At 44.0% G+C, this 16439-nt stretch overlaps 2 protein-coding genes across 6 annotated transcripts in view; one reads left to right on the forward strand and one right to left on the reverse strand.

The window, feature by feature from the left end:
* Positions 1-2178: 2178 nt before the first annotated feature.
* On the reverse strand, positions 2179-9238 carry roh (reduction of Rh1). Its single transcript, XM_070521870.1, has 4 exons — positions 9069-9238; positions 8689-8900; positions 6114-6170; positions 2179-2262 (listed from the first exon to the last, which is right to left on the reverse strand). Exons 1-4 carry the CDS (start codon positions 9113-9115, stop codon positions 2246-2248), a joined length of 333 nt encoding a protein of 110 aa, XP_070377971.1. The 5' UTR covers positions 9116-9238; the 3' UTR covers positions 2179-2245.
* Positions 9239-9496: 258 nt separating this feature from the next.
* Positions 9497-16439, forward strand: part of puf (ubiquitinyl hydrolase 1 puf) — a 115543-nt gene continuing 108600 nt past the window's right edge. For all 5 annotated transcript variants that reach the window (XM_070521856.1, XM_070521857.1, XM_070521858.1 and 2 more), the window contains exons 1-3: positions 9497-9724; positions 10021-10111; positions 14392-14579. In XM_070521856.1, the coding sequence (XP_070377957.1) occupies positions 9682-9724; positions 10021-10111; positions 14392-14579 (322 nt within the window). In that variant the 5' untranslated portion in view covers positions 9497-9681. The remainder of the gene's footprint in view (positions 9725-10020; positions 10112-14391; positions 14580-16439) is intronic.

The raw sequence follows: 16439 nt of genomic DNA on the forward strand, positions 1-16439 counted from the left end.
CCGTCGCGATTGGCAGCGCTGGAGTCCCCTGCCTAGCGGAGGTGTGCCCCCCCTGGAGATCACCTGTCGTAACGGGTTTGCCAAACATGGGAATGAGCGTCGCCATATATGGAACGTGCTGCCAAATATGGAATTGGGACTGAAACTTTTCTTTCCCCCCCCCCCCCCCCCCCAAAGTTCTCCCGCTTTTCTCTCCCGCCCTCGGAGCGCCTAAAGTTGCGTTTCACCGAGGAAGCGCGTAGCGGGCTTGGGTGGGCCGAACGGCCTCCACTCCGCCGATCTTTAACCCTGGGATTTCAAATGAAATTTCCGCATAGACTGGATGACGGGCCATTCACGGAAGCGAAGATCTTGGGAGCCTGGCCTTACAGTTCATTAGCGCAGAAAGCAGTTCGAGCGCTTTTTCACTACCTGAAGGCAAAAGACTTAAGTGCCCGACTATAGACATCCTACACCTAAGTTCTCTCTCTTTCACTCCCCATTCCCCTCCCCACGTGTAGGGTAGAAAACTGGACTCAGTCTGGTTAAGCTCCCTGCCTTTCCTTCTTCCCTTCTCTCTCCGCATAACAGGCTCGTCAAGTACGGCACCTGTACATCCCTACGAACCTGTGTTTCCCAACTATCAGGGCAAGTTAACAGAGGGTAACTATATGCACATGTAAAGAGCTTATTTTACCAATTGACGAGCATTTTTATGTTTCTAAACAAATCAACCGTAACCTATAAAACATGTCAAAACTAATTTTATTGCCCCCCCCCCCCCCTAAAATAAAAGACGTTGTCACTGATACAAATTGACATTTTATTGCTTAGCCTCGTGCTGTTTTCTCGGCTGATAACTTTCAGAGATACTTTTCAGCATCCTCGCTGGAGCTTTCTGCTTGCTGGCCTGGCCAATTTGCATACGCTGCAAGTGATAGGTCCACTCATTTAATTCAATATTCATAAAATATTCCCGGTACATATGAAGCCTGCACACAAATAAATTGCATAACATGCCTATTATTAATGTCAGCGATAATTGCCCTAGGTAACTCCCATAGGTCCATGGTATCATAATCAATTTTTCAGTGAATGGTATGTCGAATACATTTAAGCTGGCCACAAATGTGGCCTTAGAACTGATATTTGCTTGTATAGTCTGTTTATACAGAACTGCACAAATGTTTCAACATGGTGTATGACCTTTTTTTTTGCTTTCTTGGTTTATTAATTTAAGTGGCCAAGAAAAATATTTGCTGTGGTATAAACTATTTCACAAAAAGCTCTGTGGCTGGGACTAGCACAGTGTTTGAGCACAAGCATGTAACACTAACATTATGACAACCAAGGCATGTGCAGTGGAAAATCGATGTTTAATTGCTTCTATGCTTTGAAAAGGTCTAACAGGGCAGGGCATGGAACACATCAGTGCTATGCTGTTGTACACAGTGACTCGCACATTTTTATTCTAATGTCAAACAGAAGACATTCAGAATTTTTAGGAGGGAGGTAGAAAGGTTAGCCTGTCTGTTACAATCAGCATCAAGAGTTTACAACAATACTGGTGGATCCTTGAAAAAGCTGAACATTTTCGCAGCCTGTATTACTAGTACATACAAACGGTGTTATTTGGTTTTATCAACCACGGTCACAGACGGCTAGGCAATTTGTTTCCTCAGATCTCGCAGTCCATAAACTTTTGACACAGACTCTACAACTGGGGTGGGATGAACATGAGTGATAACAGGGGAAGACTTTAAAAAATATGTTTAATGACCTGAAACTGCACAGGAAGTTAGGACGGTCATCATAGTGGAGGCATAGTGGAGGGTTCCAAGGTAACTTTGAATGCCTATTGTTTTTTAGTGTGCACCTAATCTTAAGTATGCAAGCATTTTTTGCATTTTGTCCCCATCAAATGCAGCCAATACAGCCAGGAGTTGAATCCGCAACCTTGTTTTCAGCAAAGGAGAATCTGTAGGCATGTGTGCGCACAGGAAACTGCATCATGTAGTCGGAGATGCACACATCAACGAGTCATCTTGAGATTTTACCAATTTCACTACAAGATGGGGTTCATACTATTTCCCACCATTTCTGTGTGCGTCCATGCAGTCTGCCGGTTCATTGGCCGTGTTTCGTCAAGGCAGTGTTACAGACAAAAATGGGAGAAAAATGAGCCTAGCCAATGCACAATTTAATGCAACTCATTCGTTTATTCACTTTCCTAGGAGCTATACCCAATTTGGTGTATGCCAGTCCATCAGTGGTGCCCGTGCTCTGAAAAAAAGAAAAAGCAACATGTATTATATGCATCCAATAATTTTTGGGTTGTCCCAAGTATTCTGTCCTGAACATCTTGGAAAACTGTCGGCAATTGGCTGACACATGGCACACGCAAGTGGAGAGACATTGGCCTGCAGTGGACGTCAAATAGGCTGATGACTGTAACAATAAACTCTTGTTGATGGCAGTGAAAACAGTGGCGTTGTATAAGCTTCAGGCATATTACGTGGTTTACTATACAGTACTGCGTATTTTCAGGAGCTAAATTGTTTTAAAGGGAATGTCTGAATCAATCTGCGAGTAGCACGAAGCTACAAAGGTTTCGTGGAAAGAAACTTTACAGTTCAAGAAAAACTTGTCCTGCTCTAGTAACGAACCTCACACTAGTCATACCTTCATTCTGCCCAATATCCATTATACGCATAGGTTCGTTACATGCCAATATCAGCAAGAAACATTTAAGATTTTCCTTGTTATATCGGATAATTAGTTCTATCCGTGTTCATTATACCAAGGACTGATTTTCGGATGCAGTTCTCCTAACATCCTCCTTGCAAAGTTAATGAATGATATTCCATTGCATCTCGACAGATATTCTACTGAAAGCAATGCAAAGCTGATAGGAACAACAGAATCTCTATGCTGATTTTTGTAAGGGCATCGGATAGTACCTTTGCAATAATCACACATTATATTCCATTGCAGCCGAACAAAAAGTTCTACAGAAATACAACGGGATTCCCAAACTTGCTTCTGTAAGAACAGTGCAAGGGCTAAACAAGCTAACTTTCCTTTGACAAATCTTATTCTCTTGGTAGACTTATGCAAAACTACTTTGGTTATCAAAATCTTCTTGCATGTCAAGTAGTTAACTTACTTGAAAGTACTTGTTGCTGGGCAAGTTCAAGCGGTTTTCTGTGCATATTTACCAGTGTGAAGCAGATGATGTACAGCGAAGGAACCACTCAAATGCTTGTATTGGCTTATAAAAATTTTAAAAAAAATTCTGTTTGTTTACTCTGTGTTGCTTTCAGTAGAATTTTTGTTGAGATGCAACTGAATAGCAGGCTAATTCTTGCAACCGGTGGCACAGGTGTGCCAATTTGCATGTTTACTTCACACCATTGAAAAAAAAAAAAAATTGATTCACTCCCTGTGAGCTCAGTTGGTAGAGAAACTGCTCTGTAAAAACCAGCAGCACCAGATTTACACCTAGGACAAAAATGATTTTCTTTCCTCAACAAAAGCTTTGTAACCACATTACTTTTGAATATATGCAAACTTCTCTTTTCAAAAGTCTTTTCCCACTTGCAGCTTTACAAGCTCATTTGGTTAAAACAACTCAACTTTTATATACAGCTAACGACAAAAAAATATGTCAGTCCCATGAACAACTTCCACTGTTGAGCAAATAAAATTTAGTTGCTCAAGTTGGTCTTGTGTAAAGGGTTCAGTGTATAGAGTACTTATTTCCCTAAAATTTGAATTTCACCAGAAAAAAAATTCTGGTGAATATATTTTTGCATATAAAATTTACCAACTTTATTTGGTAAATAATTTTTACTTCAAGCTTTTTTTTTTCTGCAGGTGAATATCTGCACCCTGCTTCCGAAAGAATACTGCTGCTGCTGCCAGGAATCAAGCCTGTAGCCATGTTCTTACCAAGAGAATGCTGTGGCCATTGACCCGTGCTTTAGGAGGTAGCTTTAGCTTAGGAATTCCTATCTAAATACACGAGAGCAAAGAAATCTATTTTCTCTGCATTCACTGCAACAAATATGATTAGGTCTGTGGCATTCAAAAGAAGTTACAATCTATCGACTAAAAGGAGCAGACTTCTATTTTGGCAATCAATCATTTCTACAAGAATTGTTGAACTTAACAGGAGCAGTAAGTTAACAACTTTGTAACTTGGCAATAATAAAAAAAAAAGTTATATCGCAATTCTGTAAACTGCACTTGCCAAGACACCTAAGTGGAGAAAATTGATGTTTTACACAGCACTCTAATGCATACCATTAATTTGTTAAGTGTGACTTTTGCAACACTACCATAAACATTGTGACAATTTTATGCAAGCTTTAAACTTACACATCACATTTGTCCACATCAGATACTCAAACAGATGCAGTTTAGGAAACTGGAATATCTGCTTTTTTACTAATTTGTAAACATGGTGTTTCAATTTTTTAGAACGTCTCCACTTCTGGCAATTTTTGTAAATATTGACCAGGGGTTGCATCAAAATTCTGCTCAGTACAGTCAGCGTAATTCAGCTCTCTCTCTCTCTTAAATGCAACAAATTTCATTCAGATCGGTTCAGCGATTGCCTAATGAAAGCATTTATGCATTTCGTACTTATATGAATTGAAAAATCGGAGTTGGCTTCAAGGCAAACTCCTAATGACATGTCACAGGAGGGTCAGTTCACTGCATTCAGCCTGGCCTCGTTCGTGTAACAATCTCATATAAGGGAGGTGACACTTCCATAGGTGGCAAGTATTGCCGAGTAAGCAGACTGGATTTTATGAACAACTTCGAACCTCGTGGCAGTTCATCATGTATACAATGACTAACAATGACTACAATGAACTTTTGGACAGAAAGCTTCGGTAATGCTCTTACCATTCATCATCAGCCTATTTTTATGTCCACTACAGAACGAAGGCCTCTCCCAGCGATCTCCAATTACCCATCTTGCGCTAGCTGACACCAAATCTTACGCTGCAAATTTTCTCGTTTCACTACCTCACTTTGCTCCCGGACATCTTCGAATGCGCTTGCCTTCTCTTGGAATTCATTGTGCAGCTTTGGTACACAACCGATTATCGGCCCCATGCATTACGTATCCTGCGTGGCTCCATTTCTTACTGTCAACTAAAATATCGGCTGCCCCCGAGCTCGTTAGTCCACAGCACTGTCTTCCTGTCTCTTAATGTTATGCCTATAGTTTTTCATTACATCCACTCGTTGCACAGTCTTTGACTTCTTTACAAGCTTCTTTGTTACCCTTTAAGTATATGCCCCATACTTTAGCATTGGTAGAATGCAATGTAGTACTTTTCTTTGATTGTTTGCCTCATAGAGTAATTGTGGAGTTTTCATTGCCAAGAAAGGCATCCACATAGCCATACTTGCATCACGTGCCAACCCATCACCAAAAGCGAGCCAATGCTTGAAGGGCCCCACACCGGGCTCCATTGAATCTTTTGGTTAAACACTGGAAGTTGCAAAGCACCGTACAAGGAGTGTCCTACTGCAAGAATTTTTCAAGCTGGTTCACTGCTAGAGGAGATTGGCGAAATTTAAATGTCATGTTGCCATGCTGGCAGGAGCTGAACTTTGCTGCTAACGTGACACACGGTCCTTTTGCCTTGACAAGCATCCGCCGGCGACGTTTATTCTCTGCCTTCTGTCACACAGGAGTCAAAAGACCACATCACCATTGTGTCACGAGCCACATCTTCTTGTTTTGTGCTGTGCAATCCCAGTGCCCAACTTGCACGTAGTGCAATTGGCGATTTACAAACATCATGTGCCATTGACTCTGCATGCATTCGGTATGAGGCAAGCACACCCCTTTTGCACGACGCCTCTCCGCCGGGAGGCGAGACTATCTCGAAAGTAAGGGCACGTGGGCTGCAGTTCCCGTTATTTTAACACTAAATGGTAATGTTAAGCACACCCAGATACTAGATACTAGTGCCACAATGCTGTCCAGGTTACTGCTAGGGAACCCTGTGGTTTAGTGAATTGAACTGGTGCACACCACGCGACATTTATGAAATTGTTGAACCAGGAATACTGCCCGTAGTCACGTCCCATTAACCAAGTAGCAAACTTACGTTCTGCAACCTTGCGCATGAGTTTCTTGTGAGCCTCAACATTCGCTGGAGAGTTAACTGCAAAGTAAACAAACACCAACATCAGCATAATTCGTCATATCACAAAGACGTAATTACCAGTAATGACTTGAAAATTGTGTTGAACTCTTTAACAAAGGCACAGTACAGATTTGAATAAGGATATGCTACATGATGAAGAGCACAGCAAATGTAAAGCTGTTTTCGAGAACATACCAACACGTTAATGACATAAGTAAATGAAATCATCAGTTCTAACTTGTGGATGGTGGTCAGGGATGTACACCATGTCTAAGCTACTGACTTTTACCTTTATTGGTATACATGGAAAACTTAAAGTAGTTTATGCAGCAAGCACAGTAAGTGTGCAATTCAATGAGCTAACAGAGATAACGAAGCAGTGGTTGTGAAAGATGGCATGCAAGAGGCATGCTGCTCCTCAATGGCTCCGTGACCATACTGACTGTGCCATGTACACAGTCAATACTGACTGTGCTATGTGCTATTGCACTCAATACAAGTTGTATATTACAATACAATACAGTATATACCCAACATCTCTCTTTTGCTAAGAATAGAAAGTATATACACAAGCCATCATTCCTTGAAATGGAGGGTGCTACCAGTAATTGGAATAGTGTTTAGCTGACCAATTTTTTTTATGTTGGTACGGCTGCTGTGCAGCCAGGGAGCCTCTTGAGCCACGGGATCCCATGTTGCCGTTCAAATTTAGTGCGACAGTACATTCTATTTGAAGAAGTGCAGCATACCACAACAGAAGTGGATGTAAGGCCTTCTGATGAAGATGCATCTGGGTAGCAGCATTCCGTCTGTCACAATAGGTCACTTTTTATTAAGACAGCATACGAGAAGCCGATTTTTATTATTAAATAAGAATACTTAAAAATATTAACATTTGCGAACTTGTTCTGGTTTGTGTAATTATATAAAAATGCGAAGAGCACTGGCAGTTGCTCTGTGCTCGCTGTGGGTCAGTGTCAATCGTCTGTTCTGGTTTCCTTCATTTGTCATTATTAAATGTGATAATAATGTAAGATGTAGTATTACAGACAGAGACCTTATATGATGACTTCATTCAAAGAGCATTGTTTATGCAAAAATGACTGCACTGTAAGCCAAGACATGTTTGAGATAAGCCTCGCACACCCACATTCTGACATTCTCTTGCTTGTGGTACAACACCTGTGGTGGCACAGCGTCCATTAGGAAACTTGCATAGACGATGGCACCAGATTTCCTTCTAGGCAATATTGTAGAAACTGTGCTCGTTCGGTTGTAGCAGCAGGTTCCAGAAAACTTTCGTCTCACCGGTCACATAGCTGCATGGGTCCTGCATGAGTATCCTGACTCATACTCCTACGAGACTGACTTCACAGATGCAAGATAAGAGTTTGAGCGAGTATTGAAGGGCGGGATTGGATTAGGGTGTATATGAACGGGAATGAGTGCTGTTAGATATGGGGCAGTTTCCTGCGCCTACTTCGAGTTCCCCAGACCACATCGAATCGCAGCACAGCTAATTGAGAAGCGCAGAAACGCGGAAAGCACATTCCAGAGGAGCGCTCGAGCAAACAAGTTGATGGCCCCCCCCTTGTCCGCCTTTGAAGAGCGCATTGCAAGTCAGCAAGGCAAGACCGCAGGGAGTAGGTGGGCCCTCGGACAATGGGGCCCAAGCTTTCCCCCTTGTCCGCCTTTGAAGAGCGCATTGCAAGTCAGCAAGGCAAGACCGCAGGGAGCCGCCGGGTGTGACACCGCCGCACGGGCGCCTACCATTGGCCGAAAATGGCGTCATCTGAGCGGACTCTCCCATTGGCTGAACATGATGCGACTTCCAGTCCTCGAAAGGTTTAAAAGGAGCATTCCAGAGAGACCAGAGCAGTCCCGGATTCACCTCTCTCGAACTTCTTGCCGCGGGCCGCAGCGTCCGAGTTGCTGCCGGCCCGTAATGACTGTACGACTGTTACTTGACTCTCACCTCTCTGTAAATAATGTAAAATAAACCCTCCCAAGTTTGATTTCATCCCGAAGTCCGTCCTCAACCCCTACAGTGCCAGCGAGCTAGGGTGGAGTCGCATGAGGGTAGTGAGTGCCAGTTAACGTATCAATGAAAGATCGTTACAATACGTTTTAGTGGTTATGAGCATGAATGCGTCCAGATGAGTGTGAATATTGATTCGTGAGTGAGTATCTACTTATTCTGCCGAACTCTGCATAGCCACGAGGCCAACACTCTTTCTCGAGAGAGAGAAAGTTGAGAAACAGATTTGTGTCTGCATGGAGAGAGAACTGATGACAGAAAGAGTATTTCAGCACTGCGCTCTATCATTACCGTTACAGCTTACTCCGAACTGCGCATGCGTGATAGGCTCCATGGCAGAAGGTATCGACAGAACGGTAATAACGTTGCGCTAAAATACCCTAAAGCCAGTTTGCCTGCGTCGGCACTCTCAACAGGCAAAGCTGGCAAACCACGTATTCCGCGTAATCTTCCGTGCGCACGCCAGAGCGCATATACGCCACTCTCCCACGAACTTACCCGCCTTGTGGATGGGGTACACCATGAAGACCATGTAGATCACGAGACCACCACACAAGTAGTATCTGATGAGCCAGAAGTTCTTGAAGTGGAACTTGTAGGGGAACTGTGCGAGCTTTGCCGTCAGTGTGTAGGGGTACTTCATGCGCCTGCTGGTCGTCCCAGCGGCAGCCGCCTTTACGGGAGAAGCTGCCGCGGAAGTGGTCTGCTGCCTGCGTGCGATTAGGATTTAACGCTATAACCACACCTTATACCAGTGACCGACAAAATTGCGAGTTTCATTTCCACTTAGCGGCCGGCAAGCCGGATCTCGAAGGGCGAGCATGCAAGGCGTGCCACAGAAATCTTGCGCAGAAACAGCTCACTACGGGCTACGATACCTGGACACTCTGGCGACCACACCGGCGACCTGCCGCAGGGCCTGCATCGTTGCTTTTTTATTGGAACGACGAAGTTTTGTTTGTAAAGCAAAAGTTACAAGCAGCCAATGTGTGCTAACTTAAAGGGCAAATGGAGGCCGCAGAAGTGATTGAGAAGTTACAGTAAATCATGCGAACGCAGCGGGGTTCAGCCACTTATTCGTGCTGTAGGTCCCCGCAGCGTAGAAATAGCGCTGCAAGCGAAAATGATGCTAATTGTTCGGTCATTTAAAAATAATTGTAATAATTTATAATTTTTTACCTCTTACTTCAAGTTCTTTTGGTAACTTTTCTTACATCTATAGTCTAAATACTATACAAGTTTGTTCGCCAACTCTAGCGCTTGCTGTTGACGCGGTGGCAGCGGACGCATTCCTCAATCGAGCGCATCGGGTGGCTCACTGGGGTTTACGCTCGCAAATCTTCAGTATTCGTAATGGCGGCTTATGCCTCAGCTGACGAGAAAATAGTCAAGTTTATATGCTAGGAGCGCGACCTTAGCCAGTTCCTAAGTTTAGCGCGTAACAAATGACAAGATATCGCAGGACGTGATGTCAATGCAACAGATGTCAGAATGTGTGACGTCTGCTGCTCACTGTTAGAACTTTTCGAAAAATGTAAGGAGCATGCATTTTCACTCTCTTTTTCGATGGTAGTGTTGGTGGTGCGGGGGGGGGGGGGGGGGGGGGGTGCGCGCGGTTAAGCCTATTGACTCCCCCCAAAAATGCTAGTTTGCCATCGAGCTTCGGCTGCCTCGACGTGCGGTGAACGCGTGCGAACGCATCTCTTTGTCGGGACGCGTTCCGATGGCCGGCGCGTCTGCACCGGGCATCGGGAGGCGAAACCTGTGTGTACGGTTGGTTGCCAGCGCGGTCGGAGAGCTTGACGGTGGCCCCTGCTCGACTCCACGCAGATGATGCCGAAAACTCGTGCGGTCAACGTTCCCCGCTGTCCAAGAGCGACATCCTGGTGCTCTGCAGCTACGTGCAATCGTGGAACCAGAGGTGAGTTGTCTTTCGATCGTGCGTCTGTACTCCACCTGTGCAGCGAGTGCACCAGATCCCCAGCAGCAGACGTGTTGTGATCCCTTCTCCACGTAAAAAGAAGGAAAACATGCCCTGCGGTGGAGTCGTCTGCTTACCGAGCTTGACTGGTGCCTTTGGGAAACGTAAACGACTACTGCCTAGGTACCGTGCTGGCGACGGTAACGCACCGTAGGGCTGTCACGTCGGTGCCATCTGCGCTGCTCAAACGGGAGGACCATCTGTCGCTTGCGAGTTGTTGGTCACTCGTTCACCAAACTCATTTTTTTGTTGTCTGGCGTGCTTGCAAAGAAAGAAAGCCCCGTTTTACATCTCGTTTGTGTCTTACAGCAATACGTCCAACCCTGCATTTACACGACAAACGGTTGCCTGCTGATGTTCAATGCACACTGGCTGAGCACGTTGACTGTGTTTCCCGGAAGAGCCTTACTTTATTTCGCGTGTACCGTAGTGTTGATGTTCCCGCCTTCCCTTTCGTATGCTTATTGAAGACCTGCGCCAATCTGACCTGATTGTCAGCTGGCTCTGCAGCTGTCGCAAGAAAGGTCAAACGGCGCGCTTGTCGGTGATCGCATTGTAGTTGAAGTTCCTAAGAGCTTGAACCATTTGCAGCCGGCACCGAACCACTGCCTTCTGAAGCTATTGGCTAGGGTCTGCATTTAAATGCGAGCATAGTTCCATTCATACCATCTTTTTGTCTTATGGCGCCTTACTTGTGCTTTTGTCACATTGTAATCATGCAGGCTTAGCATTGATTTTGGCAAAACAAGAGTTGTTGAAGTAAAAGGGAATGATTCGTGAAAGAGACGGTTAGGTTATTTGAGATATCAAGTAAGGTTTGTCAGAAACTTGAACTTGACTTTTCATGTTTTATACTTGGCACACAATGTGTCTGCCAGTCGCATGTGTTCTTGAGCACTGCATTGTTGCATTCTGTGTTGTTGTTGATGATGATGGTGATTGCCTGCGGCCACCTCCCTTTAATCGATAGATCGACATGCAGTGCTGGATTGGGCCATAAAATAAAATGTCAAAAAGAAAAAGCTAGAGAATCTTCTAATGTGCCTCGTCCAGCACATCTGCTGCTGCCTTCACACTTTTCACAGAGTGCAGCTGCCGCAGCGCTCGATCACTCAGCCAGTGTTCCAGCTGCCTCTACATAGTTTCCAGCTGTAGATCATATCGCCAGCATTAAGAATTTTAACCTGGATGGAAGACAGTTGAGCAGATATGTCCCATTATTAGCATACCCTATGACCCGTTCGCTTGGACTCAATGTAGCAAAAGTTGCGTACATGGTTTAGGGCAATCTCCATTCTTTAAGTGCATTGCATGCAGCATTTTAACAAGCTGGTGTTAATAATGCATTATACTGGAAACTTAAAACAGCACTGTGATTACATGGCCAAGCAATTGATCTGCACTTACCCAAGAAGTTTGCTTACAACTTGCATCGTAAAATATATCCATGGTCATCGTCATCACTTACAACTTTCCAGTTCTTGGTAATGCCAACAAGTTCATTGTACAGTCATCTGGCTGTGGGTCATCCATATGCACTGAAAGCCTTGCCTTGCAAAAGAAGGTATAAAATTTGTTTTGGAATCTCTAGTTAGCACATGTCTGTGAAAGCTGTAGAAGGGAGCCAATCATGGTTATGAGATTTTCGATCCAGATCAGGCCCGGTCACGATCAAAAGTGGCCTTGTGACATTATTATGTGCCAATGTCTTCACCACAGCACTAAGTTGGCGTGCTGGTAGGCAACATGAAAATGTCAAGTTTTTACACCTCTTAGCTTTTTTCGTGTATGAAAGACGTGTGCTCTTGTTTGCATGCGGCTCTTCCGTGTGCAGGCAAGAACGTGCAGCTTCGTCAGGATTTCTCATGTGGATATTATACTTGGTTTTATACATAGCGGGCAATGATGTGGGAGCTAAGTGAGTAGTGTGGTGGTAGAGGTCTCGCCCCATGTGCTTCACAGTGCAGTAGTACTTGAGCTGCGATGCTTTCTAGAGAATAACCACCGTGTTTTCCAGACCACAATCCCATGACTATACAAGTTGAAAAGTTGAAATTTTGAGTTGTGCAAATTATTTATGGCTGCAGACAATACACAATGTTATTTTTAAGTTCCAGAGCATGCTGAAAAGAAGAAGTTTATACTGCGCCTACAAGTTTTTGTTGCATTCAAATACAATCAGATGCGCAGTGATTGTTGCTGTCCACGAGCAGTATTTGCGGCCCATATTGGCAGCATGTGATATTCAAGCGAATGCTGCTCGCGATATGTAAAATGGCTGCTTTCAAGTGCTTCGACTCGCGAGTACATGCGTGTAACCTCATTGCAAAACGTGCCACACTGTCAATGAAGAAAAAGCACAACTTCATAGGTGCACAATACACAAGGACAACATGGATGGTACTGAAAAGACTGTAGGGCGTTCATGGCATTGTGCAAGCTCAATGTCAATGAGCACGCTCAAGAACTAAAGTCGAATTGAGCACCGGGTACGGCCTATTCTAACAAAACCTTATTTTAGACCCAAGTTGACCCCTGCAGACTATATGCCGAGTGCAAACTAGAGGTTGGAAAATTTGGCACTACATATATTACAACTACAACTTGTGGACGCAAGGTCACTTCACATCACCCATTATTTGTGCACCTTTGCACTTCCAGTATGCGATGGTTTGTGTTCTGGTTGCAAGCACTTTGCCCTGGCCGCTAGTCGCAGAAAGGTGTCATTCAGCTTGTTTGGTGGTCTAATAAGATCCACGACACCCTCCATATTACAATTTTGTGACACAAAAGTATGACATCAATTTTATTGCAATTACTTGAAGCCTCACTATACCTATTTTTCAAATGTGGTGCACCATTTTTTTTATCGCAAATGCGAGCAGTAAGAAAATTCTCTTGCACCTTTGTAGCATTACCTGATATGTATGAAGCAGGGTATATAGTTATAAAGCAGACTGTTTGTTCACACAAACTTATAGGCTCGTAATTCTGGTATCATTTATTAATGAATTGTATTAAAAGCGGACGGTGTTTCATTGCTGGTAATTGCCCCATCTATTAAATACGCAAAGGCGGAGCGTATTAAAGTTAATGTACATCATGACAGACTGTTTTCCTGCAAATACTATATACAGCTTCATCATTTTTCTATGGACACAGGTGGTGCTCCGTCACACAGCCCAATACTATAGGTCCTAGCCCAATACTGTAGGTGAACTAGTTTCAGGAGCTAATGGCACAGTTGGTATGGTCGTGTACCATGCTTTGATTGCTTGCTAAGGATCACAAGGTGGTCAAAGTCAACCCAGCGCCCTGTACTCGGCAGCCTTCATACCTGCTGTCTTGCTTTGTGATGCTAAAAGTTATCAATGAATAAGTTGTTCAGCTTGCCTCATATTCCGTGAAGAGGTTGAGATATTTGTGGGTTAGCTGGCGCTAGTGGTTATTGTTGTAATGTTAGCGTACTTGTAGACACGTCTACGAACACAGTAGAGACAAGCACGAGTGCTGAATAGGTACTGGAAATTTGTTGCTGCAAAGCAGGCATGCACAGGTAGAAGGCAGGAAGGGAGCGAAGTGGGCGCATGTCAAAGGGATAAGATGCTAAATGTGCAGTGTAAACCACGAAATAACTAAGACAGAACCAAGTGATAGACAACCCTTGACCTTGTGGCAGTCAGCTGCTTAAAAATCTTTTTTCCTTTTTTGAAAAAAATCACAGAAGGGCAAGTGATTCACCATTCCGTCATCTTGTCAATGACTTGTTTGTCAATCTCTAGAACTGGTTGATGCTAGTCTAGTGTTAGTCTTGTGGTCGTGCACAATGAACACATTATATATGAAACCTGCGCTACTTCTTTTTTTGGATGCTGGCAGTCTAGTGAACTCACCCAGTGCAAAACTTGCGCTGTAGTAAGCGAATGACACTGTGCATAGGTGCCACTGGGTGGCGCTGGTGAAACAAGCAGTGAACTGCACCACCTCCTGCATTAGTTATAAACGTGCTGGTGTACTGAATAAACTGTGTGTCTGTGGTTGGCGTACTGTAAAGAGATGCCATCAGTTGATTGCAGTGTGCTTCTCATCCTTGTTATGTAAAGAAGGTCAGAGCTAGACCTTAGGACCTTTCCTCTCTTAATTTTGTTTCGTTTATTGATTATCTCATGCCGAGTGTAGGGGATCAGAAAAGCAGCGAAATTTTCACGCGTGGCACGCAGGCAATGCACTTGCTGCTACAAGGATCCACAGAGCTTCGACAAGTTTAATGCAGTCATCCAGGGTCTGCTGCAAACGGTGCTGCTGCTGCTGCGGCAGCTTCGGCAGCGACTAAGCGGCGCCGACGGGTCTGATGTTCCGGACGAGTCTGCCCTGCTGGACAGCCAAGATAGCAATCATGCAGCAGCTTGTGAGTTGCAATTATGACGTGTTGGGATGTACGTAGTTGATGCTGCCTGGTTAACAGGGATGGTTCGAAAGGACACCGAAGGCAAGCACCGAGTCAATCTAGATAATTGGAGTAGCCTTTTATAAATCCCTGGAGTTCCAGTGCAAAATTTAAAAAAGGGAACATTGTATTTAGGTTTCTCTTCAAATAATCAGCCTTCTGTCAGTACTAACCTACTGTGAATAATCAACCTAACAAAAATATAGCTTTGAAACGCTTCTTTATCAGTCTAAACTGATTAAGTGTTTTTCTTTAGTTTCTCCTTAGCGCAAGGTGCGTTGTATTTTTTGTAAGTTCACATGTGCAATGTTTTAACATACAGCTATGTTTGCTTTGTTACTTCTTTTTCTTCTTCTTTTTTATGTACAGTGGTGTCAGGTCGCAGAGACATGTTCTAAGTGTATTCTGTTACTTGTACTCGAAGGGGTCTTCATAGCAGTCAAAGTAGACTGGCTTTAATACTGGTTGGAATTCGAACCCACCCTTAGCAGCCGAGAAAATCGCAACTTACGTGGCTGTACAGTTTTTTTTTTTGTCAATCCAAGTGCTTGCCACAAAAAGCAGTCTGCTTATGTAATCATCCCAAGCTGTGTTGCTGTTATTTGAGGGCGAGCTTTGCCAGGCGCAAGGCTGCGACACAAAATTCGTTGGGAGGACTGAAGTCACCCTCCACTGCAGTCATGTGATATCACAAGTGCTCTGGCAACTCTGTGCCTTTTGCAGGCTGGTGTCGCATGCTGTGATCTGAACAATGGCTTCCCTCTTTTTGCAGTTGTCATGACAATAAACCAAGCATGTTGCACCAGGCTTGGCTATTGATCCACCAGATGACATTTGCCTGTTCTGCCCTCTGCATGCCTTTTCGCTCTGCCTCTCTCTTCGCCAGTCTTGTTTTAATCGTGCCCGTCCCCACAAGTCCATGCATGTTCTGTGCACCGTGGCGTAGGACAACATGTGTAGGGAAGTGGCCTCATACCTGTGTAATGCAGTTTGTAATCTCAAATGATGCCGTGCTTGTCCTGGCCTCCCTTTTTCAGCAATAGCTGTTATGGGGGTAACTCTCCTAGTCATTGTGATGTCTGTGAGTAGAATCCCAGAGTAGTTTGCCAGAACTTAAAAAAAAGAACAAGAAATGAAAAAGAAAAAAAATTGCAGTGCCCCAGAGAGATTTGATCTCTTGACCTACACATTGCCATTTGAGGATTCTACTTTTCAGCCAATGTGCTGATGTTGCAGCAAAGAATACTGGCCTCTTTAGTGATCGTTAAAATTATCAAGTGGAGCGTGCTCTGCAGTTCATCCGTAAACCATCGCTAGTGCGGAAGAATATAAGCAAAGGTTCTGGCACGTAAAACTCCACAATTTAATTAAGAATATAAGTGGAGCCAGTAGCAAGAAATCAAATGCGGGATAGGAAAGAGGAGGAGAAAGAGAAAAGTCACTTTCCATCACCATGGGGCACAACCTACTTGAACATGGGTCACTCAGATTAGAGGCATCACTGGGTGAAGTTTCTTTTTTTCTTCTCGAAAGTTGGTCGCTCACGTATATCAGCGAATGTTTCTTAGCAAGCAATTCACGCTCTCTAGTTAGTATATGAGTCCACGGCAAGGTGTAGTGTGAACAGGGAAAACCTGACGAGAGAAAGAGAAGACAAACATAAGTGCTCACTTCAAGTGCTTCTTGTTGGCAATTGTATCAGTGTTACTGCATTTTTTTCAAGCTACAGTGTTTGTTTGAATGTAGGTCGATACTTTATTTTAAGCTAAATAAAAAAATACAAAATTTGGGGTACAACATTTGGGGGTGGGCTTAGATTCT

The sequence above is a fragment of the Dermacentor albipictus genome, chromosome 7, assembly GCF_038994185.2.
Source record: "Dermacentor albipictus isolate Rhodes 1998 colony chromosome 7, USDA_Dalb.pri_finalv2, whole genome shotgun sequence".
NCBI lineage: Eukaryota > Metazoa > Arthropoda > Arachnida > Ixodida > Ixodidae > Dermacentor > Dermacentor albipictus.

Bases quoted from the DNA above. Each gene is read 5' to 3' on its own strand.
- roh (XM_070521870.1), bottom strand. From the start codon at position 9,115: ATGCAGGCCCTGCGGCAGGTCGCCGGTGTGGTCGCCAGAGTGTCCAG. The intron at 8,901-9,068 runs GTATCGTAGCCC...AATCGCACGCAG, and splicing joins GTGGTCGCCAGAGTGTCCAG to GCAGCAGACCACTTCCGCGG. The intron at 6,171-8,688 runs GTAAGTTCGTGG...TTTACTTTGCAG, and splicing joins GTACCCCATCCACAAGGCGG to TTAACTCTCCAGCGAATGTT.